At 45.2% G+C, this 27,005-nt stretch overlaps 1 protein-coding gene across 1 annotated transcript in view; it reads left to right on the plus strand.

Annotated features, from left to right (window-relative positions):
- NR6A1 (nuclear receptor subfamily 6 group A member 1) overlaps nucleotides 1-27,005 on the plus strand; it is a 209,549-nt gene that overhangs the window by 14,299 nt on the left and 168,245 nt on the right. Inside the window, exon 3 of the mRNA XM_086919335.1 lies at nucleotides 3,275-3,388. Coding sequence (XP_086775461.1) covers nucleotides 3,275-3,388 — 114 coding nt within the window. The remainder of the gene's footprint in view (nucleotides 1-3,274; nucleotides 3,389-27,005) is intronic.

Genomic DNA, 27,005 nt, shown 5'->3' on the forward strand with positions numbered 1-27,005 from the left:
TGGGCCTGAGCGAGGCTCGCGCTTGGGCTCGAGTTTGTACCATTTCCAGCATCTCATGGGGGGAGAACGAAACTGGATTAGCAATGGAAGCCACGAACACCTGTCTTTTAGGGAGATATGGCGATGGGGGAGGGGGTGGAGAGGAATACCAAACATAACTGTACCCCACAGACTTAATTTTTTTAACTAAGCCGAGTGACCTCGGTGTACAGCGCTGGGTGGGGTCAGTCATATCTCCCAAACAGCCTTGGTCCAGCCCGGGAAAAGCCACAGTGAATGTCCACTCCCGTCTCCAAAGGGCAAGGCGAGGTTACCGTGTTTTGTGTGTTTTTGGTTTGGGCAAAGGATTCTGGGGAGACAGATTCGTGGATAAATGAATAGGTGAGAGCCAAGTCTCAGAAATTTCATTTTTTAAAAAACTTTTTTACTTTAAATCTTCTCCACCCCATATAGTTGTCCCCTCAATACCGGTTTCATGTGGCGGATTCTTCAATGTAATGTGTTGTTGTGTATACACCACTTGCGGCTCTTGATCAATGCTAATACGTCAGGTGAATATATAATGACATATCGATATGACTCACCCCTAAACAATATGTAATGCTCCCAAAATCAATATCCACAGACCCCCAAAATCAATATCCACAGACCGCTTTGGATTGATCAATGCAAATCCAAGAAATGTAAAGATTTGGAAAGTGCTTCCAAAATCATTATAGAAATACACACTACAAATATTCTTAAGAGAGAGAAGCAATATGTTGCATGTGGGGTATGGCTGGGAGCACAAGGTGAGGCAGGGTAAGGCCAGCAGCACAATGTGCTACGATCAACTTGTGGCGTCCGCAGTCTTCAAAATTAAAAAGCGCGCATGAATCCCATAACAAAATGTTGCTTTCACAAAGTGCCGCCATAAGCACAAATGTCTCTATGGACTTGAGATTCAAAGTAGTACTAGGTGGAACCCTTGGGATTTTGCTCTGTTGAATACCGTGGAGTTGCATAATTACGCAGAGTTCCGCCAATGGGCGGAAAATATGAGCCTCGCGCTGTAATTTAGCAGCAATAGTGCGGAAAACAATGAAAAATAAGCGCGAACAGCATCATGCGCTGCACACTTGTGGAGTGGTGTGGCTCGCTGGTTAGAGACGGCAGACCCATAAATAGAGGACTGCCCGGGACCAGGGTTCAATTCCCGATGTGGCAGTGGACCAGGGTCAAAACGGACTCGATAATTCTCGCCTCGGTGCCTACTCTAACCAGGGATCACACTTGGCAACTCTGGGCATTAAGCTTCTCTCATCTCTACAATGGCCCCCCGCAGACGCCGGGGATGCCTGGTTTCACCTTGGAGATACCCAGAAGGGACCATCTCACAGGGAATACCAGGACGGGTTCCCCAGCGGTCTTCAGTGCCAGGATACTCCATGGAGTCGCAGTGCGCTTTACAAGTACACCCACATTTACATTTACATTTACAAGAGCTCGCGGACATTCAAGTTGATTTTGCTGCCACCCGAGGAGAAAATCTACTTGAGCAGCAGGAAATCTACTCGAGAAGCAGCGCTCAGACCACGACTGCTTGCATTAGAAAACCGCCTATGGGGGATGCCAAAACCTCACTTGCGCTCACCAGCTCACACTTCTGGAGCCTTGCAGGATAAAAAAATTGACCATGTGGCGATTGGCAAACTTTTGGCAGAAATCTTCGTTACAAGAGTAATGCAGGGTCGCCAAATGCAGCCAATTCCACGCCCTAATTCAAAACCCGTGCAAAGTGTTCTCTTTGAGGGTGATGGAATCAGAGACTTCGATTGGATTGTCCACGCTCTCTGCATGCTTTAGTGGGATTCTGTTGAGAACTAAGTGGATGCAGTTCTACTCAGTAATGAAAAGTAGAAACATCCTTTTTAACCCTGGACGGATTTAAATTGTTATAGATTAAAAAGTACAAGTGCACTGCTAAACTTTGGGTCTGGTTGATATCAAACCACTAGATTGTCTTGTTGCTGTGCTGTGGCAATGTTGATGGTAGAGACTGTTTGTACAGTGTTGTGGCAATATTGACAGTAGAGATTTTGAGTGCAGTGTTGTGGCATTGTTAATGGTACAGATTATTTAATGTGTGTAGTATTTTCACAATTGTCCAGTGTAAGTAGTATTGTTGCAGTGTTGATGGTAGAGGCTATCCTACGTTTAACATTCTTGTAGTGTTGAAACCGAAGCTATATATTAATTTGTTTTATAGAGCCCTCTATATCACACTCCTCCCAATTCAAAGTGCTGTAAACAACAATAGTTTCATTAATCTAAAGCTACCATAATTTGTTGATTTACAAGGAATGGAAGGCTGAGTCGGCCATGCTGCGATTCAGTCTTGTGAGCCTCAGACCACGACATGGTCAGCAGGGGGTATTGTGCTCACTGAACCAACCTGCTGGTTGCACAGATGCTATAGATTGGGGGTCTTTAGTCCCGCATCGGTAATGAACTTGAGCTCCTCAAACGTGTCTCTTGGGATCAATGGCGGCACAGCTTGGATCGGTGATCCCAGAAGGCTCTGTTCTTCTAGCTGCTAAGATAAAATCTCATCACATTTCTGACAAGAAGCTTAATCGTTACCTTTGTGGGATGTGAGGTCTATGGAAATTATGGCACGGGCACTGACTGGCTAGGATGAACATTTTTCATAACCTAAGAATTCGGTGTACGTTCATCAGCAGGATCAACTCTACCCTACTTCTCTGTACAATGAACCCCTACAGAACAATTAAAGACCATCTGTTATACAAGATGAGAAGCACCTCAGAAATTCTGAAAGTTAGAAACTTGAATGCGTCCCCACCCCTTAAGATCTTCAATGCAAGTTTGTAAGAACTTAGAGAATAAATCTTCCGATACGTGCGGAGAGATTCATATAATGAGCCCATATGGCTGCTTCCTTCCTTCACGCCTTCAGAGGTGCCAATTCTTAAAGGTAAGTGTAATGTCTTATTTTTGGTTGTCAAAAAAATTCTACAAATAGGGATAATTTGGAAGGATGGCATTGCTACCTAGCAAATATCTTTAGACTGTATTAGTTGTTGAGGACTATCATTTCACATAATGGCATTCTATTGATAATGTCTGGCCAGACCCAAGTTATACAGGGAACCATTTAGCTTGCTGGAGTTTCATCTCTCATTTCTTTCTGGTTTACATTATCCAAATCTTACTGTGATCTTATGATTTTGGCTCTCACTTATTTGTTTCCCAATTTTCTGTTGCTTCTCAGAAATCAGTAGGACAGACCTTGACGGACCCGCGTTGGCAATTGATGGTATAGCGACTTCTGAAAGCTACAGACGCCCATCCCACAACTGTACAGGATCCAATGAAATCCTATTGGGTGAGTAAATCCTAAGTGCTGCATTGGATTGGAAACTGGTTATTATTTTTTTTACCAGATGCAGTTTTCTGGAGTGAGGTGTAAGAGTCCGCAGGGGTTCTACAATCCAGGTTAGAATATACATAGGTCTTAAGACAAGGAATTGCAATTGCAGATTTACTTTGAATTTAGGTAAAATTGTAGAGTGGGATCTTAATTTTGCATGGTCCTTACTAAAGGTGTTTTCAGTGCTGGATCACCAAGCCGTGTCCGGCCCAACATTTATTTAAAGCCCATTATGATGTGTTTCCTTTTTGCTATTTTTGAGTTCATGTTACAAGTTCTTCTCGATTGTTCATCACAATTGATTTAGTTGTGTGATCTTTTGGGTATGTGGAGATCCTATAAATATCTTGAGACTTAAGTTCAAAGGCACTTTAACATATTGTAGCTACTGGTAACCAAAATGAAACCTACAAGTGCACAATATATTATATTGTAGCGTGATACCAAACCACATCACGTTTCTGTTAATAGACACGAAGGAAACCAGAGTAAATCTATCTTAACTAAAGCAATCAGAATACTCTTAAATTTATTGTGAAAGCTTAAGACAATGAAAATAATATTGCAGTGTACTTTGCCTTGTTAGAAAACGACCAAGCAGGTTGGGTGTAGCAAATTCTAAATGCTTGGTTCGAATGATAGAATCTGATACTCATCATTCCTGTTTAGAAATCTGACTTTTCTTTCCCAATCAGATTTTAACATTTCAAGTGTCACACATTCTCCCTTGATACACTCTGTACTCCACTTAGTGTGATTTACCCTTCAGTGAAAGCCCAAGCACTAGAAGGCCATCTTGTTAACATTTCTATAGTTAGGAAAGGAAAAGGGACACTACCATTGTAAAAATAAAGTAAAACAAGTATTTACTGTCATTCCGCTACATATCACTGTGAATTGAAACCGAATCCTCTCCTGTTCCACTGTCACGTAGAGTGTGAGAAATTGCTACAAGTGGATTCCCTTATTCATATTTAACGAGTTGACACACACACTGGGCTCACTAACCTTAGCATTGCACATTCACTGACACCTCTGTGATCTTCCACCACTAGTGGCCAAAAGCTGGCTTACTACACCAAGGTGCTGATGAAACTGCTGGCGAGGCACCTGGACTTGGTGCCCACACTTGTCCAGCATCCTGACCTCCAGCCTCCAAAGGGTCAATTCTTCTTGAAGTGACCTCAAGCCTCCAATGGTCAACTGTTCTTGAGGTAACCTCCAGCCTCCAAAGGGTCAACTGTTCTTGAGGTGACCTCCAGCCTCCAATGGGTCAACTGTTCTTGAGGTGACCTCCAGCCTCCAATGGGTCAACTGTTCTTGAGGTGAATTCCAGCCTCCAATGGGTCAACCTTTCTTAAAGTGACCTCCAGCCTCCAATGGTCAACTGTTCTTGAGGTGACTTCCAGCCTCCAATGGGTCAACAGTTCTTGAGGTGACCTCCAGCCTCCTATGGGTCAACTGTTCTTGAGGTGACCTCCAGCCTCCAATGGTCAACTGTTCTTGAGGTGAACTCCAGCCTCCAATGGGTCAACTGTTCTTGAGGTGAACTCCAGCCTCCAATGGGTCAACTGTTCTTGAGGTGAACTCCAGCCTCCAATGGGTCAACTGTTCTTGAGGTGACCTCCGACCTCCAATGGGTCAACTGTTCTTGAGGTGACCTCCAGCCTCCAATGGGTCAACTGTTCTTGAGGTGACCTCCAGCCTCCAATGGGTCAACTGTTCTTGAGGTGACCTCCAGCCTCCAATGGCTCAACTGTTCTTGAGGTGACCTCCAGCCTCCAATGGGTCAACTGTTCTTGAGGTGAATTCCAGCCTCCAATGGGTCAACTGTTCTTGAGGTCCCTCCTTTATGCATAAAGTGGGGATTTTAAAACGCCCACGCATTCGTCATGGAATTCATTTTCGTTTAGGGAGCCTTGCTGTGCCCTTTACCTGTCTCTCACACAGTTTTGTTTCATGATGCATGTTGTTGAAGCAAGATAGGTGGTACGTTCTGTTAACTCTGCCTATCACTGTTGCCGAAAGCATCTTCCAAGAGCCGTCTCACTCTCCCCACCGGTGTGGTTTGCCCAGAGCCCAACTTTGCCACTCAACAGCACATTTGTCTTTTCCTTTCAGGTTCTGGGCAGCTGAGTCCTGCCTGTAAAGGAAGGCTCTGCAGCTCGGTGCTGCTCACTACACTGCTCACTGCACACATCAGTCTATGCTTCCAAAAGGGGTGTGCATGTACAGGGCCAAGCTTGGCAGTGCTGATGCATATGGTGGTGACGCTTTCGTAAAAACATGTTTATTATCATTTTAATTTTGCTTTCCTGCTGTTTTGAGGCAGCTGGCGGGGGGACGGGGCGACGCTCCTCCACGGTAGCGGAGGAGCTGCAGCTGCCAGCCAGGTATGCTGGGTAATTCAGTTATGTTGACCATCATGTCGCTTTCAGTACATGTCTGAAAGTTCCCAATGGTGTAAGTGATTGCATATACTTCGGAAGAGAATTGCAGGTCATAGGGGCCAGTACTAAGAACCTACGATCTCCATTTCTAGTTTTACGGAACCTGGCACCTCTAGCAGCGTAGCCTTGGACAATCGCAATACCCTTACTGGGACAAACCTTGCAACTCGTCCAGCACGAATATCGAGGGCCAATCTAGGAGCAGCCTTAAAAACTAAGTAACTGACCAGGTGTTCTAAAAGAGGGCAAATGTGTCACCTACCAGGGGCCTTGAACATCAGCTTGGTGTCTGCATTTTGAAGTAGTTGGAGTCACCTCTGATCACCATCTGGCAAACCCAACTAAATACTGTGTTGGTATAGTTCATTATGCCACCAGTAATTGCCATCAGAATCATTTACATGGCTCCTGAGAGATTAGGATTATTTCTTCACTGTCCAAGGAATGAAGATCCCTTTCGAAACCACATTATTCATTTAACGCTCTCAAAGATAGCTGCTGGTCCACTATAGTCCCAGGCGTTTCCCAGAAACGTTAGCTGCTGGAAGAGGTCCCATTTCCTTAGACTAATAGTGGTTAGTCCAAACTCCAAGATTACCATGGAAGACTGCAATTTCTGTCTTCTCTGTGTTTAACTTGAAGAAATTTGACTTCATCCACCCATAGATAAAGCGCATTGAAGCTAGAAAGAGAAATTGGACATATTCTGAGACTCCACGCATAATAAGATCCGTGAATCGTCTACATAGTTGAAAATGTGGCAGCCTTGTTTAGGCTGCATATAGATATTGAACAAATGAGGTGCGAGTGCCGACCCGATACACTCCACAGTCAATTTTGACTTGGGCTGCTTTAAAGGGCGAAATATTTACTGCTTGGGTTCCATTGCTAAGAAAAGAAAGTAGCCGTTTGTGTACCATTTCTGGTATACCTACAGCTCTCTTACGAGGAAGCAATATTCCAGGGTCAAATGTAACGAAAGTCATGGTTAGATCAAGCAGGACTACGGCCAAAGCTTCCAGATTCCAGATATTTCCTCTAGTCATCAATGACTGATTTTAACACCGTTTTAGTGTTATTCTTTGGTCGAAAACCCTGCTTTGTTGAGGGGAACGCAAGTTTCGCAGTTTGCAAATAGATCCATAATTTCTGGCCGACACGAGATTCCAGGATTTTTGCGCAATAACACAAAGCTATAGGCCTGACCATCTCAAGGTCATCATTCGTCTTTTTAAGCAGAGGAACAACTATGGATAAAAACATCTGGCACTACACCTGTCTGTGGAGAACTATTAAGCAAGGTCTTTAGGGGTTCTATTATAGCGGGCGCTATGGCCTGCTTAACACTTTTGGCTGTTAGCCGCAGTAGGGTGTTTTCCCTCACAGGAGAAAAATTGTCAAGGGCAGTTTCCACATCCATCTTATCTTCAGGCACTATCTAATCCACCATTGGGCTGCCTATGAATGATTCTTTGACAAGGCAGCTTTTGGCTACGAAGAATTTATTAAGCTCATTGCAACGAGTTTGCGAGGCCACCACTGGTTGGCTGACTATTTCTGTAGTTGAGAGATCCAGCATACATTTAAAAATCTCTGCCTGTGGGTTGCGAGCTTCACAAATCCTTTTTGAGTGGAAGCACTGGTCTGTTCGGCTATACATCTTCATATAGCTCAACAAGGCTTCCTTATGCTTGTCCTTATGATCTGTCTCCTAATTTCTGCGTTCTAACTGTCTTTGCTCCAATTTGGCTTTAATTAAATGTTTTGAAAACCAAGGCGCCGACAGTCTTTCTTGCTACTGAGTTTATTCACCGGAGATCAAGTACCTTCCCGTCTTATCCAGGGAAGTTCTAATAGTACTGGATGCCTTCGTTCATATTGTTCCTCAATTTTGGCTCAATCCACTCTAATATCTTAATTATCTTCTCCTTATCCAATTTTACCCATTCTCTAACATCCCGTAATTCCTTTGTTCGACCTCTAGTTATACAACGGATAGCATTGTTTAACCCCTTCGCTGCTGGGTGTTTCCCCCCGCTGTGCGGGGGGGGGGGGGACCTGCGCAGCGCTCCCATGCTGGTGACAATCTGAGCTCATCATGAGGCACAGTGGAGCTGCCCTAATGACTAGCTGAGCTCGCCACGGCCGCACCCGTTTTTAGAACTTTCAGCACAGCGGGGTAATTACCCGCGTGTGCGAACGTTCCAACGGCCGTGACGAGCTCAGCTCGTCATGAGTACAGCTCAACTGTACTCCATGACGAGCTGAACTCATTACCAGCATGGATGAGGATAAGATGGTGATCTGACCAGACACATGGTTCAATGTTGGAGTTTCCCAATAAGCAGTCAAAGGTCCACATAAGATGCAGAACGTAGCCCTTTTGATGGGTAGGTTTATTTATGTGTTGCATCACTGTAAGAGGGCGGGTTTGATAAACAGGCGTGGAGGCGGTAGTGGTGGTTTAAAGGAAGAAGGTTTATTTAAAGAAAATGACGATGTGATAGGAACTTGTAAGGTTTCTTCGAAGTGGTCTTCTTCTTCTGAGGTTTCTGGGGAAGTGTCAGGTGATGAATGGTCCCGTGTGGTCTTCGCTTTGTCTTCTGGACGTGGTAGGTCTCCCCGGTGGCTCATAAGAGAAGGAAGGAATGAATTAGGGGTCAGTGGGAATAACTATAATAAATTTGGAGAGACGTTGTTTCCATTCACCACACCTTTGTGTCACTGCCAGTCAGTAGAAGGGTGATGGAGCATGCACACAATAGAGAAGTCCAAGGTAGGTTTAGAGCTAGGGGCAATAGTTTTAGGGTGCCTGGGGTAGAACAATCAGAGTGCTCACAACTTTATAGTGCTTAAGAGGAGGTAGTAAGTGTGGTCATATATTGCCCATTAGAAGAAAATCAACATGAAAAACAGTGCGCTGTGCATGCTTAGTTCAAGTATTTCACTATATATCACGCGCTAGTGCTGAGAAGAAAAACAAAGGCAAATAGCCACTTTAAGCAATCCCTCCCCGTACCATTCCCACCCGTTACCCGCTCAGTTTCCCTAGAGCCGATGTCACTCACCGAACCAGCCGTAACTCTTCCTAGAGTCACGGCCGCTCTCCAGCATCCACCGGACACCACCAGTCCTCACACCAGCTGTCTTTGTCGACGTCCGGTTCGGGGGCTGTCTGGAATTCTTCAACGGGTCCCGCGTCTTCCTGCACCGGGTCCACGTAGTCTTCAAGGGCTCCTGCCTCTTCAACGGGTCCCGCGTCTTCTCTCTCCGTCTCTGCCGATAAACTCCTTCCTCCGTCTTCCGCGTGGACAAATGTTTGTTCCGCCCTCGCCTCTTTGTAGGCGTCTCCAATTCGTCCTGCCGTGCTGTTTCTGGGTGATTCCTCCTGCACTTCCGGGTCATTCCTTACACCGCGTCCGAGGGTCTGAGAAGAAACAGCAAAGGAGCGTGGTTGTTGTGGGCCGCCTTGAGGGTTGCGAAAGGTATGGTTCTTTCTTATTTCAGTCTCCTTCTTACATCCCCTTTCCCATGCTGTCCTTCTTCTAGAGTCTGTACTTTGGGGATATCTAGACAGATAATCAGCGTTGCCTTGGTCTTCCCCTTTTCTATGCTTCGTATGAAACCTATAGGCTTGTAAGGATAGAAACCATCTAAGTACCCTTTCGTTATGGCCTTTATTTCTGGCTAGCCCTTCCAGGGGTGCATGATCAGTAAACAACTTAAACTCCCTTCCCTCTAGATAGTATCTCAAGGAGTCAATGGCCCATTTGATGGCCAGGGCATCTTTTTCAATAGTCGCATAGTTTTTCTCTCATGGAAACAGTTTGCGACTAATGTATAAAATCGGTTTCTCCCCTTGTTGAGTTTCCTGTGATAGAACCGCCCCCAGGCCTTGGTCATAAGCATCTGTCTGCAAAATAAAGGGCCGGGTATAATCGGGATTTATCAAAACAGTATCTGAAGTTAGAGAATGTTTTAGTTTGTTGAAAGACTTTACTACATCAGCAGGTGGAGATCTCAAGATTGTTTCGGTTTGACTATTTTTTTGAAGGTGGGTTAAGGGGGCCGCCACCTGAGAAAAGTTCGGGATGAACCTTCTATAGTATCCCAACAATCCCAAAAAAGCTCTCAAATCTTTTTTGTTTCTGGGCATTGGAATTTGTGAAATGGCTGTCAGTTTAGATGTCTGAGGTCGTATCACTCCTTCCCTAACAGATATCCTAGGTACTTCACTGTTTGTGCAGCCAAATGGCTTTTGGCGGGATTTATTCTCAATCCATATGATCCCAAGGTCTGAACAACCTGAGAAAGATGTGATAGATACTGGTCCCAGCTATCGCTATATATCACGATGTCATCGATATAAGCCCCAGCGTAATGGTTATGAGGTCTCAACACTATGTTCATGGCTCTCTGAAACGTTGCCGGGGCTCCATGTAAACCGAACGGCATTACTTTGAATTGATATAACCCGTCAGGGGTAGAATAAGCTGTTTTTTCTCTGTCTTCCTCCTTGAGAGGAATTTGCCAGTACCCCTTACATAGATCGAGGGTAGCAATGTACTTGGCTCTTCTTATCCTCTCTACCATTTCGTCCACCCTTGGAAGGGGGTAGGTATCAAAATCAGAAATTTTATTGACTTCGCGAAAATCTATGCAAAATCTGACTGAACCATATGGTTTAGGTACAAGCACAATGGGCGAATTCCATTCGCTTCTAGATGGTTCAATGATATCTATCTGTAACATGTTTTGTATCTCTTCAGGTATCACTTGTCGGCGTGATTCTGGGATACGATATGGTCTTAACTTGACTCTTTTACCCGGTGGAGTTTTAATGATGTGTTCAATCAGTGTTACCCTCCCGGGACAGGTAGAGAAGACATGGGACAAAGGCTGTAACTTCTGAATCAACTCTCCTTTCTGTGGAAAGGGTAGGTCTGTGTCAATACTCTGTTGAAATAAAGGGACTGGGGATTCCACCACATTCACTGTTGCTGGTGCCGGTCCTTCCCATTTTTTAAGCAAATTAATATGGTAAATTTGGGTGACGTGTTTGTCAGCATCAATTTCAATGCGATAGGTAACTGGGGTGACCTGAGCAATGACTTTATAAGGTCCCTGCCATTGTCCCAAAAACTTTTGGTCTGAGGTAGCCATCATGAGCAAAACGAGATCTCCTATTTGGAATGATCTCTTCTTAGTCCCTTTGTCATATTGACCTTTTTGGTTACTCTGAACATTTTCCAGGTTAGTTCGTACAATATCTCGAATTTGTCTCAAATGTGTCTTTAAGTTTGAGACGTATTTTGGAAGGGGTTTCGTATTGTCTGGTTCATTCTCCCACTGTTCTTGAGCCATATAAAGTAAGGTGCGGGGCTTATGTCCATATAACAACTCAAAAGGAGAATATCCAGTACTTTTCTGCTCCTTACACCTAATGGCAAAAAGAGCTAGAGGGAGAATGTCTTCCCACTTCCGTGCTTCTAACGCCAGTAGTTTCTTTAACGTGGTCTTAATGGTGGTATTGTATCTTTCAACCAAGCCATCAGTCTGGGGGTGATAGGCTGCTGTCTTTATTTGTTTCACGTCCGACTGGATACAAATGTCTCGCATCATCTTAGAAACAAAAGGGGTACCTTGGTCGGTCAGGATCTCTTTGGGGAATCCGACTCTAGAAAAAATGCCAATCATGGCTTTGGCAATGTTGGCAGTGTCTGGACTGCGAAGGGGTATCGCTTCGGGAAATCGTGTAGCATAATTTACAAGTACCAAAACATATCGACAACCACTACGTGATGGCAATAGAGTCCTATTATGTCCATGCCTACTCGACTGAATGGTTCAACGATAATAGGAAGAGGACGCAAAGGCACTCTAGGGGGCTGATATCGACTGTGTATCTGGCAAATTGGGCACTCCCTGCAATTTTGTTTCACCTGCTGGTATATCCCTGGCCAATAAAACCGCTCTAGAATGGTTTTCTCCGTTTTATCTGCCCTAAAATGTCCCCATAGAAGATGACTATGAGCCAGGTATAACACTTTGTCACGAAACTGCTTGGGGATTATTAACTGAGCTTTCTGATGAGGTCCTCCTTTCCTTTTTAACAAACCCCCTTTTACAAAGAAATAAGGACACACATGTTGTGGTTCTTCGTTTTCATGAGCCTTATTCCATGCTTCTTGGAGCAAAGGGTCCTCTCTTTGGGCAGCATGGAAATTCCTGTCTGTTTCCCAGGGATTCTCTTCAGGTATTACAGGCAGAACCATGGGCTCTCTCCCTTTTTCCGCCCTTCTTTGTCTTCTTCTTTTCTTTGGTTTGGCTGAAGGCCCTGTGTCATTGGAAAAAGGTGCAGTGGACAACCATTCTTCTTCGGGTGCAGGATCATTTCGCAATAACTGTGTCAACTTGGGATAATCATTCCCCAAGATTACTTGTTCTGGTAGTCGAGGTATAAGGCCTACAGTCATAGATGTACCAGCATCATGAGAATGTTGGATCTGAACCTGAGCAGTGGGGTAGGGTTTAGTATCTCCGTGAACACATTTAATGGCCACCATTCCATCGATAGGTCATAACCTTTTTCCCAAATTTTGTGACCTGACTACGCTATGTAAACAACCTGTGTCAGCCAAAGCAGTTAAAGGTTGTCCGCTTACTGAAACCGTACACTGTATGGGGGTGGCTTCTTCTCACTAGGTGAGTAGTAGTAGTTACGTGCCATCCCAATCTCCATGGGTTCCTCTTTCTGGGGACAGAACCTAGCTATATGTCCCATCCCTCCACACTGAAAACATTGTGGGCCTACAGAAGGTGGACGCAGAGGAAGAGGAGGGAGAGTTGGAGCACTTGGCATGAAAGTCAGGGATTCGGGTTTCTTTACAAACGATGGTCGGGGATGTCTAGCTCCCATTTCTCCTCCTGTTTTCACTGTGGATTCCTCTTTTCCTTTTTGAAAATCCAAAGCTCTGTGGTAGGCACTAGCTATCTCAACAGCAGTTTCTAAAGTGAGGTTTGCCTGCTGTCGCACCCATCTTTGAATTGGAGGATGTAGAGAGGACAGATATTGTTTCAGATAGATCTTGGCCATAATCCCATCCTTATCTGTAGTAGCAGGTTTGAGCCACCGATCTGTCATATCTTTTACTCTGAAGTATAAGGCACGCAGTGTTTCTTGAGGGCCTTCTTTCATTTGCCTTAACTTCCCCCTATAAGTTTCCTCATCTATTCCTAGTCTCTCCAGTATACATCTCTTGATATCCGCATAGGGAACTGCTCCTTGTAAAGTGGCAGCTTGGTATGCGGCCTGTAAGTCACCTGATAACAGAGGTCCCAAATATTGGCCCTGTTTCTCGGCCGGCCAGGATGCTGCAGTGGCCATTCTCTCAAAATTATTAAAGAAAAAATCGGGGTCTTCTCCTGCCACATATCGTTGCAACACTACTGAAGGTAACGTGGTAGGGCCTCTTTGTTGTCCTAGTACTTCAGTAAGTTTGCCCATAGCTGCTTCATGTGTTTGACCTTGTCCGGATATGACCTTTTGAATCTTGTCCCGGTCTTCTTTCACAACATTCAAAAACCGTTCCATGATTTTTCCCAGGTGTTCTTGATTCTCAGCCATCTTTGCCATGGCAGCCTCCATCTTGCCTTGTGATCCCACTTCTGACACCACTTGTAAGAGGGCGGGTTTGATAAACAGGCGTGGAGGCGGTAGTGGTGGTTTAAAGGAAGAAGGTTTATTTAAAGAAAATGACGATGTGATAGGAACTTGTAAGGTTTCTTCGAAGTGGTCGTCTTCTTCTGAGGTTTCTGGGGAAGTGTCAGGTGATGAATGGTCCCGTGTGGTCTTCGCCTTGTCTTCTGGACGTGGTAGGTCTCCCCCGTGGCTCATAAGAGAAGGAAGGAATAAATGAGGGGTCCGTGAGAATAACTATAATAAATTTGGAGAGACATTGTTTCCCTTCACCACACCTTTGTGTCACTGCCAGTCAGTAGAAGGGTGATGGAGCATGCACACAATAGAGAAGTCCAAGGTAGGTTTAGAGCTAGGGGCAGGAGTTTTATGGTGCCTGGGGTAGAACAATCAGAGTGCTCACAACTTTATAGTGCTTAAGAGGAGGTAGTAAGTGTGGTCATATATTGCCCATTAGAAGAAAAACAACATGAAAAACAGTGCGCTGCGCATGCTTAGTTCAGGTATTTCACTATATATCACGCGCTAGTGCTGAGAAGAAAAACAAAGCCAAATACCCACTTTAAGCAATCCCTCCCCATACCACTCCCCTTCGAGACAACCCTCAAGCCATGCAACCGCAATACCACCGCGTATCGGGGGAACACTTGCGGCTTATGTAGGAGGAAGTTTCGGCCCTCTTGGCCAAGGGGGCCATCGAGCGCGTTCCTGGGCCAGAAGTAGGACGTGGTTGCTACTCCCACTACTTTCTGGTACCCAAGAAGGGCAAAGGGGGCCTACGCCCTATCTTGGACCTACGGAACGTCAACGGCTTCCTCCGGAAGGAGAAGTTCAAGATGCTGACTCTGGCTCAGGTCTTAGCTGCCCTGGACCCATGAGACTGGATGGTAGCGTTGGACTTGCAGGACGCCTATTTCCACATCCCCGTCCTGCCGGCCCACCGGCGTTACCTGCGGTTCACGGTAGGCCACGAGCACTTTCAGTTTACCGTGCTCCCCTTCGGCCTTACCAGCGCCCCACGGGTGTTCAGAAAGGTGATGGCGGTGGTCGCAGCTCATCTGCGCAGGTTAGGGGTTTCAGTCTTCCCTTACCTCGATGACTGGTTGTTAAAGGAGGGCTCGCCCCAGACAGTCGTCGGCCACCTCCAGACAACGGCAGACCTCTTGCACCAGCTGGCGTTCTCCATCAATGTGCCGAAGTCACACCTGTGCCCCTCTCAGAAGCTCCTTTTCATCTGAGCGGTTCTAGACTCGGCGCAGTTTCGGGTGTACCCACCCGAACAGCGGGTTCGGGATATACAGGCTCTGATTCCAATCTTCCAGCCTTTATTCCGGGTTTCGGTCAGGTTGACGCTGCGGCTTCTGGGGCTGATGGCTTCCTGCATCCTTCTGGTGCATCACGCCCGTTGGCGGATGCGGGCTCTGCAGTGGGACCTGAAGTTTCAGTGGGCCCAGCATCAGGGCAACCTGTCCGACCATGTCCTGATCTCGGACTGCACTGCGAGACAGCTGCAGTGGTGGCTCATGGATCGCGATTGGGTCAGCGGCAGATCCCTCTCCCTTCCCCAACCGGAGCACATAGTTTTGACGGACGCGTCCCTCCAGGGCTGGGAAGGTCACATGGGAGAGGCGGAGATCAGAGGCCTCTGGCAATGGCTGGAACATCAGGGCGTTACTCTGGTGGTTCAACACCTGGCAGGTTCTCTGAACGCCAGGTCGGATGAACTCAGCCGCCGGTGCATGATGGATCACGAATGGCGTCTGAACTCGGACGTGGCGCAAGGTCTCTTTCTGCAGTGGGGAGAGCCTTGGTTAGATCTATTCGCCATCGAAGAGAACGCGCAATGTCATCAGTTCTGCGCATTGGAATTTCCAAGGCGGCACTCGCTCGGAGACGCTTTTCGTCGCAAGTGGAGTTGCGGTCTGTTGTACGCCTTTCCGCCTATACCACTTCTGCCAGAGTGCTGAAGAAGATCAGGCGCGACCGGGCACAAGTCATCCTTGTGGCTCGGGACTGGGCACGAAGGTACTGGTATCCTGAGCTACTCAGTATGTCAGTCGATCCCCCGGTTCGTCTGCCTCTTCAGGAGGACCAGGGGACGGTCCTCCACCCGAACCTGTCCAGTCTCCACCTCCATGGTTGGAGATTGAGCGGCGACAGTTGAGGCCAATTGACTTGCCTCCTGAAGTCTGTACAATCATTCTGGCAGCCAGGCGTCCCTCCACAAAGTCGGTATATGCCTGCAGGTGGAACAGATTTGTGGCATGGTGCACAGCAAAGGCTGTGGATCCTCTCTCTGCCGCTCTTTCCGAGGTTCTTCTCTTCCTTCTTTCTCTTGCCCAGCAGGGCTCTGCTCTGGGCACAATTAAGGGCTATCTTTCTGCCTTTTCAGCCTTCCTAAGGCTGCCTGGTCAACCATCTTTGTTCAAGTCGCCAATTGTAAATAGATTTCTGAAAGGCATCACACACACGTTTCCACCTGTTCCCTTTGTGATGCCTCAGTGGGACTTGAACTTGGTCCTTACATTTCTGATGTGCGCTCCCTTCGAGCCACTTCACAACTGTCCTCTTTGCCTTCTCACTTTAAAGACTGCCTTTCTGGTAGCCATCACCTCTGCCAGGAGAGTGAGTGAGCTCCAGGCTCTATCCTGTAAACCTCCTTTCCTTTCAGTCCATCCGGACAAGGTTGTGTTAAAGACAAGACCTTCTTTCCTACCCAAGGTGGTCACGGCCTTCCACATTGGGCAATCCATTACCTTGCTCACCTTCTTTCCGCCTCTGCATCCCTCGAGAGAGGAAGAGAGGCTCCATCGTCTGGACCCAAAACGTGCGCTCTCATTCTATCAGGATCGCACACGCCAGTTCTGGGTGGATGACCAACTCTTTGTTGGTTACGTGGGCGCTAAGAAGGGGAAAGCGGTACACAAGCGGACCATCTCGCGGTCGATCATCTTGTGTATCCAGGCGTGTTACCTCTTGGCAAAGAAGGAACCCCCTGTTGGTCTGAGGACTCATTCCACTCGAGCCACAGCGACTACAACTGCCTTGGGCCGAGGTGTGCCCTTGCAGGACATCGGTCAGGCAGCTACGTGGGCCTCGCTGCACACGTTCGCAAGACACTACTGCCTGGACAGCCAAGTCCGGAGGGATTGCTTCTTTGGCCGTTCCATCCTCTAGGACTTTCTGGTGTGATTATTGGTTCGTAGACCCACCACCGGGGTTGGTATTGCTGGGGTATCTATTCTAAGGTAAGGAGTCTATCACTAACGTGTCTCTTTAAGATGCACAAGTTACTACTTTTGTAACAATATATCTGTAAGAGACATTAGTTGGTGATAGATTCCTTACTGGCCCACCCATCCTCCCCGTTCTGCGAACCGATATCTAGGGTTAAGGTCATCCCCTTCAGGGCCCTAGTTTCAAGGCACTAGTGTTGGTTTTTGGGATAGCTCTGCGTTTCTGGCACTGAAAAGCTGTGTCTAAGAACTGACGTCAGCACGCGGAGGCGGCGTCTAAGTACTCCGACGACGTCATCACGGCGCCCACAACGCCGACAACGGACGCGGAGCCGCAGACGACGCCTACCGACTGCTACGCAAAAGTTTCCGGATCCAATCCGACGACTGGGGATATTCTAAGGTAAGGAATCCATCACCAACTAATGTCTCTTACAGATATATCGTTACACAAGTAGTAACTTGTGCTTTAGTTATACCTATTCCATTGCCGGTCGTCTTTCCCCGCTTCCCACCCCACCTCACCCCACTGCTCTTTTCACAGAATATAACGGCATGTCAACTCAGATCCTGGTTAGCTGTACATCAGTTCTATTCTCTTTCCACTGGAATGAAGAAGCTTTAGCACCCCAAATTAACCTGACAGCTTCTTGTTCTCAGAATCGTGCATGATATTTTTTTCTTCACCTCTATCAATCTATGAACAACTTAAAATGGAGCCGCAAAACCCAAACGTAGTGTCTTAACCTGATTACCTCATGTTTAGGTTTGGTGCTAGTCAAGACTTTGGTTTTTATAGTATACTTAAATACAAAGCCTTTCAGTAGGGTGACCAGAATTTTAAAGCAAAAGAACGGGACATTTCACAAAAATAGAAAAAGGACTATACTTTTACGTCAAGCGATCACACAGAATGACAGCGCTCCCCAGCAGAGAATTACAAAACAGGCCGTAAGAACATACATAAGATGCTATTTTTAAACTCAGTAGCTTGCCTGTGAATTCAATTGCTTTCTCGGAACAACTGCTAACTATCCCGGCTTTGTAAAACATAAAAAACAACTCCCCCTGTTTTTAGTTGACCCTCTTCAAAAACCGGGACATGAGCTAAATTTCTCGAAACCTGCCCGGACAGCTGGTGAAAAACGGTGACATGTTCTAGCACATCCGGGACACCGGGTCACCCTACTTTCCGGTCAACCATTTTAATCATTAGTCTGCTGCAATGCCATTCAAAGATTGCTTCCGCTGATCACTGCATACAGTATGGGCCAATGGGTCAGCCCACTACAGTCATTGGCTCGCCTGTCTGTGGCCGACTGCATTCAGGGCCGGCTTTAGCGCTGGTGGTGCCCGGTGCGACAAAGTTTGTTGGCACCCCGAATGACCACCTTCACCACAGATATCTTCACCACCACCCCTCGTCACCATCATTAATATATCTCTCTCTCTCTCTGAGATGCATTTCTTTCGTTATATAGCGCCACTCATACCAGTGTAGGGTGGCAGAGCACTATGCATCACACAAACACATTGCACAGAGGCAGTTAATCATACCTTTGTAAATCAGTGTGTAGGAATTGTTACATTAGACAGATGCTTACAATGTGTAGGAGTCATGTCACATCTCCCGAACGCTTAGAGGGAAGTACTCACTTCCGGTTCGTCGGCTAGCCGCCATCTTGGTCGGCGGTGTAGCTGCTCGGACCTCCCCTGCACACCGAGTATTTATTCGGGCTCGAGACTGGGACCAGGTTGATACTTGTGAGGTGCGCCTACCAACCGGCCTATTTTTAAAATTACTAATTCGCGCTTTTAACCATTTCTGATGCTACTGTGTGCACTTTATTTTGTTTGAGCTAACGAATTGTCATTATGTTTTGCCACCTACCTTGGGATAACATTTCTGGCCAAATTTACTTTGTTTGCTCGAGACGCCCCGGTCCACCGCAGCCATTCTGGCTGATTGTTGTGGAGGTAATAATGATAATTACGCACTTATATTGTGCACGACTGCCCGGAGGCATCTCAGCTCTTGTACGAATACCGCCGAGGAACCCTTCCTGGCCTTTCCCTGTGAGGAACCCACTCCTGGGCACCCCCAAAGTGAACTCAGGCATCCTCAGCGTTGTTGGGGCCGTTGTAGAGATTAAGCAAGCTATTGCCCAGAGGTGCAGAGTGGGGCTCATGATCAGAATAGGCACAGAGGCGAGAATTATCAGGCCCGAGGAAATTGAGCCCAAGACCCGCCGAGGCGGGAATTGAACCCTAGTCCCGGCCAGACTACTGCATCAGGGTCTGCCGATCTAACCGGGGCGCCCCGAACAAGTACTCACTTCCGGTTCGTCGGCTAGCCGCCATCTTGGTCGGCGGTCTAGCTGCTTGGACACGGGTACCAGGAGTATTTAAGAGGGCAATGGTGCGGAAGCCCAGTGGACGCGCGCCGGTGGCCTTCGGCGCCCAAAGGCAAGCCCGCCTGCGCCCGCCCTGGCCCAGGGGCCACGCATTATGGCCAATTTGCTACCTACTCCTCCGCGAAGCTTCGATCTCTAACACATACCTGTCTCCCCTGTCTGGATACTGTAACACTTTAAGGGCTAACAGCATTCTCCATTCCCAGGTGTGTGCTGTTCCCCCTTCCATACCTAAATCCTTTCATTCCTCTCGCGAAAAAAACCTCAGTGACTAAGGATTCCACCTTCCGCTGTTTTTACCTGAACACCCGTTCTTTGGTAAAACATCAACTGGACATTTTCTTGCTTCTTACCACCGACAAACCTGACGTTCTACTTATCAGTGAAACGTGGCTTACTCACGATTCCCTGCCTAAAATTCTTGCAGCCCTCCCTTCTGATTATTATATACTGTCAGCCAACCGGCCTTCCAGAAGCCGGGGGGTGGTGTTGGGGGTGGTGTTGCAGCCATCATTCATAAGGACCACAAATTTACCATTCAGTTCCCCCGGGTTCTGCCTGAGGTAGAGAACTTAGTTGTAAAAATCGATACAGAGATTGAGACCTTGGTGCTAGTACTTATCTACCGTCCCCCTCATGCTATGCCCACCTTCCCGATTTCTTTTAGTGAGCAACTGGCAGCTCTAGTCGTCAACTATGCCACGGTCTTACTCGTCGGCGACCTGAACTACTGGTTTAATGATCCTGCGTGCGGGCCTCAGGCCAGCTAACTTTCTGAGCTCCTTTCTCTCTTGAATTTTATTCAGCACGCTCGGACTCCCACTCATGAGAAAGGACACATTTCCTATAATGTCTCCCTGTCTACACCTTTGACGACTCCATGTATTTGGTCAGATCATCACCTAATACAGTTCTCGATCACCATGTATGGCCAGTTAAAGACCTCCACCCCAGTGGGAGGATTGACAAGGAAGTGGAGATCATTAAATAATCAGGACTTTATTAGTGCCCTGGCCAAATCAGTACCTATCCCTAGCCACAATGTTAACTCTATGGAAGAGAAGGTCTCGGAATGGCTTATGGCAGCATGCAATGAACATGTGCCACTTATCAAATTCTCTCGCGCCCGACGATCAGATGCTCACAGATGGTTTTCGTCTGATCTCAAAAAACAAAAACTTGAATTGCGCCATTATGAGAGGAAATGGAGACATGGCTACTACGTTGAAGACAGGGAGCTATATACTACTGCTCGCAGAGAATATAAAAAAGCCATATTGAACACCAAAGCAGCTTTTTTCTCAGAGAGAATTTAAAATGCTCATAATAAATCTAAGGAAATTTTTAAGGTTGTGAACGACTTGTGTAATGATGATAGAACAGCCTTTTTTGCAAGTTCCCACTCAAGAGCTCTGTAACTCCTTAAATGATTTCTTTCTGGATAAAATAGCCATTATTCAAGAGAGCATACCAAAAAGTGCCAGCCTGTACTCCATTGAAGATATGCCTAGCAATCCCTCCATATTCGATTCTATTCCTCCCATCGATCACTTTATATTGGCCGAACTTATGACCCGGGTTAAATCGGGTTCACCCAATGACTGCTGTCCCCCTCACGTCTTAAGACATTTTTTCGGCTTTACCTCATAGTGTACTCCCCCTCCTCAATGAGTCACTTGCGCAGGGCAAAGTTCCTGGCGCCTTCAAAAATGCAACGGTGGTCTCCCTTATAAAAAAAACAGGGGCTGATCCTTCCAATGTCTCCAACTACCAGCCCATATCTCTCCTCCATTTTGGAGCAAAAATTTTGGAAGCACACGTGGCCAGGTGTCTTTCCAACTTCACTGAATCTTAAGATTACCTGGAACCCAACCAAGCCGGCTTTCGTCCCCGGCGCATTCAACTGAGACTGTGATCCTAGCAGTCCTGAACACTATCAGATCCAACGCTGACAGGGGTATCCATCAAGCCTTAGTGCTCCTGGACCTGTCGGCTGCGTTCGACATGGTCGACCATACCATCTTACTGCACCGTGTCGAACAGGCCGGCCTGCGGGGTTCCGCTCTCAGTTGGGTTAAATCCTTTCTGACTGACCGTACCCAGGCTGTCAGGCTTGGGAACTTTGTTGCGCCCAAGCTTGTCACTCCTTGCGGAGTTCCTCAAGGTTCTTCACTGTCCCGCTCTTGTGTAACTTATATCTCAAACCTCTACTACATTCTCTAAAAAACATAAAGGTTACAATTTTTAAATATGCTGATGATCTGCAACTAATATTCCCTCTGGTCTCCCCGGACTGAATTTCAGGCCACCATGCTGCACATTCAGCTGTGGATGGATCAGAACCATCTTAAACTCAATCCAGGTAAGACCGAGCTGGTGCTTCCAGATAAAAGCGAGGCCAGCTGGGGCCCTCAATTCTGGCTGACAGAACTGGGGCCATCTCCCTCGCCCTCCTCCTCAGTGAAAAGTCTCTGGATTATTATCAATGCAGATCTTTTACTTAGAGGACAGATGGGAGCTGTGATCTCTTCTAGCTTCCATCAATTGCACAAAATCAAAAAAATTGCCCACCTGCTGACCCACTCTGCTCTCATACAGGTGGTGCTTGCACTGGTCCTCTCACGGCTGGACTTTTCGAATTCCATCTATTTGGGCTTACCTGCATTTTTAATAAGGCGCCTGCAAATTGTTCTGAATCAAGCGGCCAGACTCATCCATAAACAACCCAAATGGCGATCAGCAAGACCACTACTGGCTGATCTCCACTGGCTACCTATAGCCCAACGGGTCGCATTTAAGGTCCGCTGTTTGGCCTTTAGAGCCCTTCATGGAAAAAGTCCCAGGTTTATTAACAGCATGATTGTGAAGCATGTGCCTACCCGAAATCTCCGTTCTGCTCATCTCTACTTACTTACCATCCCCTCCTTTAAACGGAAGCGACAAGGAGGCTGTTGTTTCGCCTACCTTGCTCCTAAAGTCTGGAATGCCTTCCCTCTGACAATCAGGAGCTGTAAAGATCTTATGGTGTTCAGGAGAGCCTTAAAGACCTGGCTGTTCAAGCAAGCATTTGCATAGATTATCTGCGGCAATTTTCCTCACTCTCAGCGCCATGAAACCCTTGGGCGCCTGTGCGCTTTAGAAGTTGTTATTAACATAACATAACATAACATAACATAACATAACATAACATGTCATCCATATTAGTAAGTAGTATAGTTTAAGAGTGCTTGGTGTAGAGAAGCACAAACTCAGAATTTAAAAAGGAACACCATAGTTGGGGGTTCTCTTTAATAATAAGAATTGATTTCCACCCAAAGCAACCCGTTTTCCTACAATAATCTATACTCTACACTATACCTTGCAGCGTGCATGCAGTTCTCTGATGAAAGTTAATAGCTCACTGTTCTTTATTAGGATTTTAACTTATAAATAGCAAGTAACAAAAGGATGTCTCTCTTAAAAGCAGTAACCCACTATCCTATTTACATTACATGTACTTTGTAATCTGCATGGTATTCACAAGTTCTTTGCAACAGGCATATTAACCCTCTGCGCTACTTTATACTGGGTCAAAACCTTAACTAGGCTGAACTCCAAATCTCTCCAGGTAGAACATTTATCACAGGAGTTAACTTAAAAAAAATGTGTTTCCTAGAAATTGCTGGAGGAAAGGAGCGTCAACAGGTGCTTTAAAACCATAATAATCTTGCAAACACCCAGAAGTCAGTGGTCGCACTGCCTTAGAGCCGGCCCTGACTGCATTCTGTTCTTGCACAATGTGCACATCTGCAAAATATGTTCTTTTCAGCGCCAAGGACTACTGGTGCAATGTGTGCCTTTACATAAATATATATATTTATATATTTAATAATTTTTTTCTCACAAAAAACTAAACTTTAAAGTTAAGTTACAGTTACGAAAACAAAGTTATATTTAAGAAACCTTTCCTCCATTCACAGTCTTCTTAACTCAGTCACCACACTACATTAACTAACTCGACATCATGCTATGCAGCATGTTCGGGCAAATTATCATATTTGAAATCCCATAAGTGTTATTAATGTAGTGATTTCACACGCTTCAACTTCTATAATATGCAAGGGTACAGGCAGTGCATGGAGAATGGGTGAGTTATAATTAATGTAGTGTGGAAAGTGAGGTGACAAGACAGTGTACAGAGGTGCTTGAGTTATCTAAATTTTACTGTGCTGTGGAAGTATAATGTGAGTTATAAGCATGACTAAGTGGTTCTTAAATGAGAAATAAATATATAACTATACTAGTAGAATTTCTAATGTTTCTGTAGTTTTTTGGGTTTGCATATCAAACACAAAAAAAGTTTTCCTAACTATAACCTATCTTTAACCTTTGTTTTTTGTGTGAATTTCAATGTTTTTTCTAATGTTAGTTACAAATGTGTAATATTGGTGCAGTTTAGTGGTGTGTACGTTTTATTAAGCAGAGTGTGGAAGAAGGTGTTGTAAAGTGTACTGTTGGTATACTGGAGTGGAATAAAGTAGAATTATGTATATTGGAGTGACGTACATTGGATTAGAATACAGCGGGTGGCATAGAGTGGGGTCTCATACAGTGGAATGGCGTACACTGAAGTTGGATACAGTAGAGTGCCGTATATTGCAGTATCTGGTGTATAGTGGTATACAGTTCAGTGGTATACAGTAGGATAGCATAGAGTGGAGTGTGGTAAAGTTGCGTTACATCTTGTAAATGCAGAGTGTATTTGCCTAGACTGCAATGGCGTACAGTGGAGTGCTTTACAGTGGATAGTTGTATAGTGTGGTGTCATATATTGAAATATTGTATACTAAAATAGCATACAGTTGAGTGCCGTACAGTACAGTGTGATGCAATGAGTTGTGTAACCTGGAATAGCATACACTAGAGTGGGGTACAGTGGAGTGCCATACAGTGGAATGGTGTACAGTTGAGTGCCGTACAGTGGAGTGTGATGCAATGAGTTGTGTAACCTGGAATAGCATACACTAGAGTGGGGTACAGCGGGGTGCCATACAGTGGAATGGTGTACAGTTGATTGGTGTACAGTGGTCGTACGTAAAGTTAGGTGTCCTACAGTGTGGTGGTGTGAAATACAATTGCGTATAATGGAGGGGTGTATATTGGAGAGCCGTGCAGTGTAGTCGTGCAGAGTGGAATAGCGTGCAGTACAGTGTAATAGGGTACAGTACAATGGCGTGTTGCGGAATATCCTAAAGTGTAGTGCCTTACGGTGGAGTAGCATTCAATAAAGTAGTATTTACTATAATCATGTAGAGTTTAATGGAATAAAGTTTTGAGACAAACATTGGAGTGACATATCGTAGAGTAGTGTACAGTAGAGCAGGGGTCTTCAAACTGGGGGGGCCACTCTAGAGGGGCCTTAACTGGTCCCGTTGGCAGCGCCAGGTTCGGGTTAAAAGAAGCATTCTGCTGATAGTAGTGTTTTGTTTTAAGCTAAAAACAAATGATCAGAAGTAAACCACTCTGTGATGAGCCGTCACTAATGTCTTTTGTCATTTATATCTTGGTGGGAGTATGTGTCGGAAGGGAAGGGACCCCAAATATTCTTCAAACTTCCTCACCACTATTTCGGATAATCGCTCTGTTGATACATTTTCACGTTAGTAGTGCCCAGCTAGCCAGGATAGTATGTTTGGCAATCAAGTATTTGATTGCATTTTTAAAAGATCTAACATAACTGTAATGTTTAAATAAGTACAGATATATTAAAACATTGAATTTAATAGAATGATTGTGAATAATTCGTGGGGGCAATGGCTTTGGGGGGAGGAAGGGGGCACAATAAACTTTGGAGACCACTACACTAGAGTGTTGTACAATTCAATATGGTTAATTATAGAAGCATAGAGTCTAGTTACGTACACTGAATTGTCATTTAATGGAGTGGCACAGAATGTAGCTTTATAAAGCGAAATAGCATACAGTACATTGTGGTACTCTGCAGTGGCGTAGACTGCACTTTAGTAGAATTGAGTTCCGTATTGGCAAAGTGGTAATAGATAGAGCTAAATATTTTTAAGTTACTATATATATGTTTTAATAACTGCTGAATAGTGCGGGAGTACTGTGGTAGTCCAATTTTTATTTCTAAAGTTAACATTGTTATTTATACCTTGTCCTATATTTGTTTACCAGTGTATGGTGAACTGATGGTTTTAGTGGTAATTCTTACTACTTAACGCGCTACCCCATACAATTTTTTGTGCATATTTAAATATGTAAACAATTGAAGAAACACTTTAGTACATGATATTATTACAATACATTGTCTTTTAACAAAAAATGGCTCTGGGTCAAACAGTCGAATGAATGTGTGTGAAAGTCGCACGCTATTAACTAAATAAGTTCGATAATTCGATATGTTTGCAATGTCAAATTGGTGTCTGCTAGCACCCTTGAAGAACCTGAAAGTGGCCTAGCCCCTGAAAGCAGCTAGGGCTCTGACATTCATCAACTGTGAGAGGTATACCGTTATTACATTTTAATCAGTCATGTACATTATACATTTCAACAGATTTAGTTCATCTGTTTCATACAATACATAAACACTTATGTCAAAAATACAAATTATACAAACAAATTTTATACAATACATTTCAATATATAACCCAATGCATTTCGGAACAAAGTGTTCCTTCGTCGGGGGTTCTGTTGAGACACAAAGATAATGGAAAACATATTACTTCTGATGCTTGATATATAAGGTCGGAAAATCAATATAATTATGTACGTGGGCTGAGGTGGTAAACACTAGGGAGCTTATTAAGTAATTTTACAGGGGATGAAAGGTATGACGTTTCCTTACCAAATTTGAAAAGTTTTGGGGGTACTGTGAAACGCGAAATGCCACTGCTCGATACTGGGATCTATATGCGAAGAACAAAAAGCATAGTTTCTGTTCAAAAAGTGGAAGTACAAATTTCATGTCATTCAAGCTATATACCCTGGGCTTTTTTGAGCTTACCTGTGTCCACAGGTGTTTGGATAATAGCAATGGCAACCTAAAGATATAAACGAAGTCTATTCAAATATTTGAAAAAAGAAGAACCAAAGAAAGTATTCCATGTTTAAAGATAAAGGACTGACCTGCGTAAACCGAGAGCTGGTCAGAAGATACGAAAGTCGGGGAGCTTGTCTAAGCAAATTCTGTAAGGATAGAATGTAGCTTTATAAAGCGAAATAGCATACAGTACATTGTGGTACTCTGCAGTGGCGTAGACTGCACTTTAGTAGAATTGAGTTCCGTATTGGCAAAGTGGTACTAGATAGAGTAAATATTTTTAAGTTACTTTATATTTGTTTTAATAACTGCTGAATAGTGCGGGAGTACTGTGGTAGTCCAATTTTTATTTCTAAAGTTAACATTGTTATTCATACCTTGTCCTATATTTGTTTACCAGTGTATGGTGAACTGTGGGTTTTAGTGGTAATTCTTACTACTTAACGCGCTACCCGTACACTTTTTTGTGCATATTTAAATATGTAAACAATTGAAGAAACACTTTAGTACATGATATTATTACAATACATTGTCTTTTTAAAAAAATGGCTCTGGGTCCAACAGGTCATGCTTGCAGAAAGCAGAGATTTCCTCGGTTTCCCTGCACACAAATATCGTGCAGGGATACAGATGAAAAATTGCTCTGACAGACAGGGAGCTGCCTATCAGCAGCCTCCCTGTCTGTCAGAGCAATGCTGGCTTCCGCAGGAGGCAGGGAGCTGCCTGGGACCGCA

Source organism: Lissotriton vulgaris, chromosome 5, assembly GCF_964263255.1.
Source record: "Lissotriton vulgaris chromosome 5, aLisVul1.2, whole genome shotgun sequence".
NCBI classification, from domain to species: domain Eukaryota; kingdom Metazoa; phylum Chordata; class Amphibia; order Caudata; family Salamandridae; genus Lissotriton; species Lissotriton vulgaris.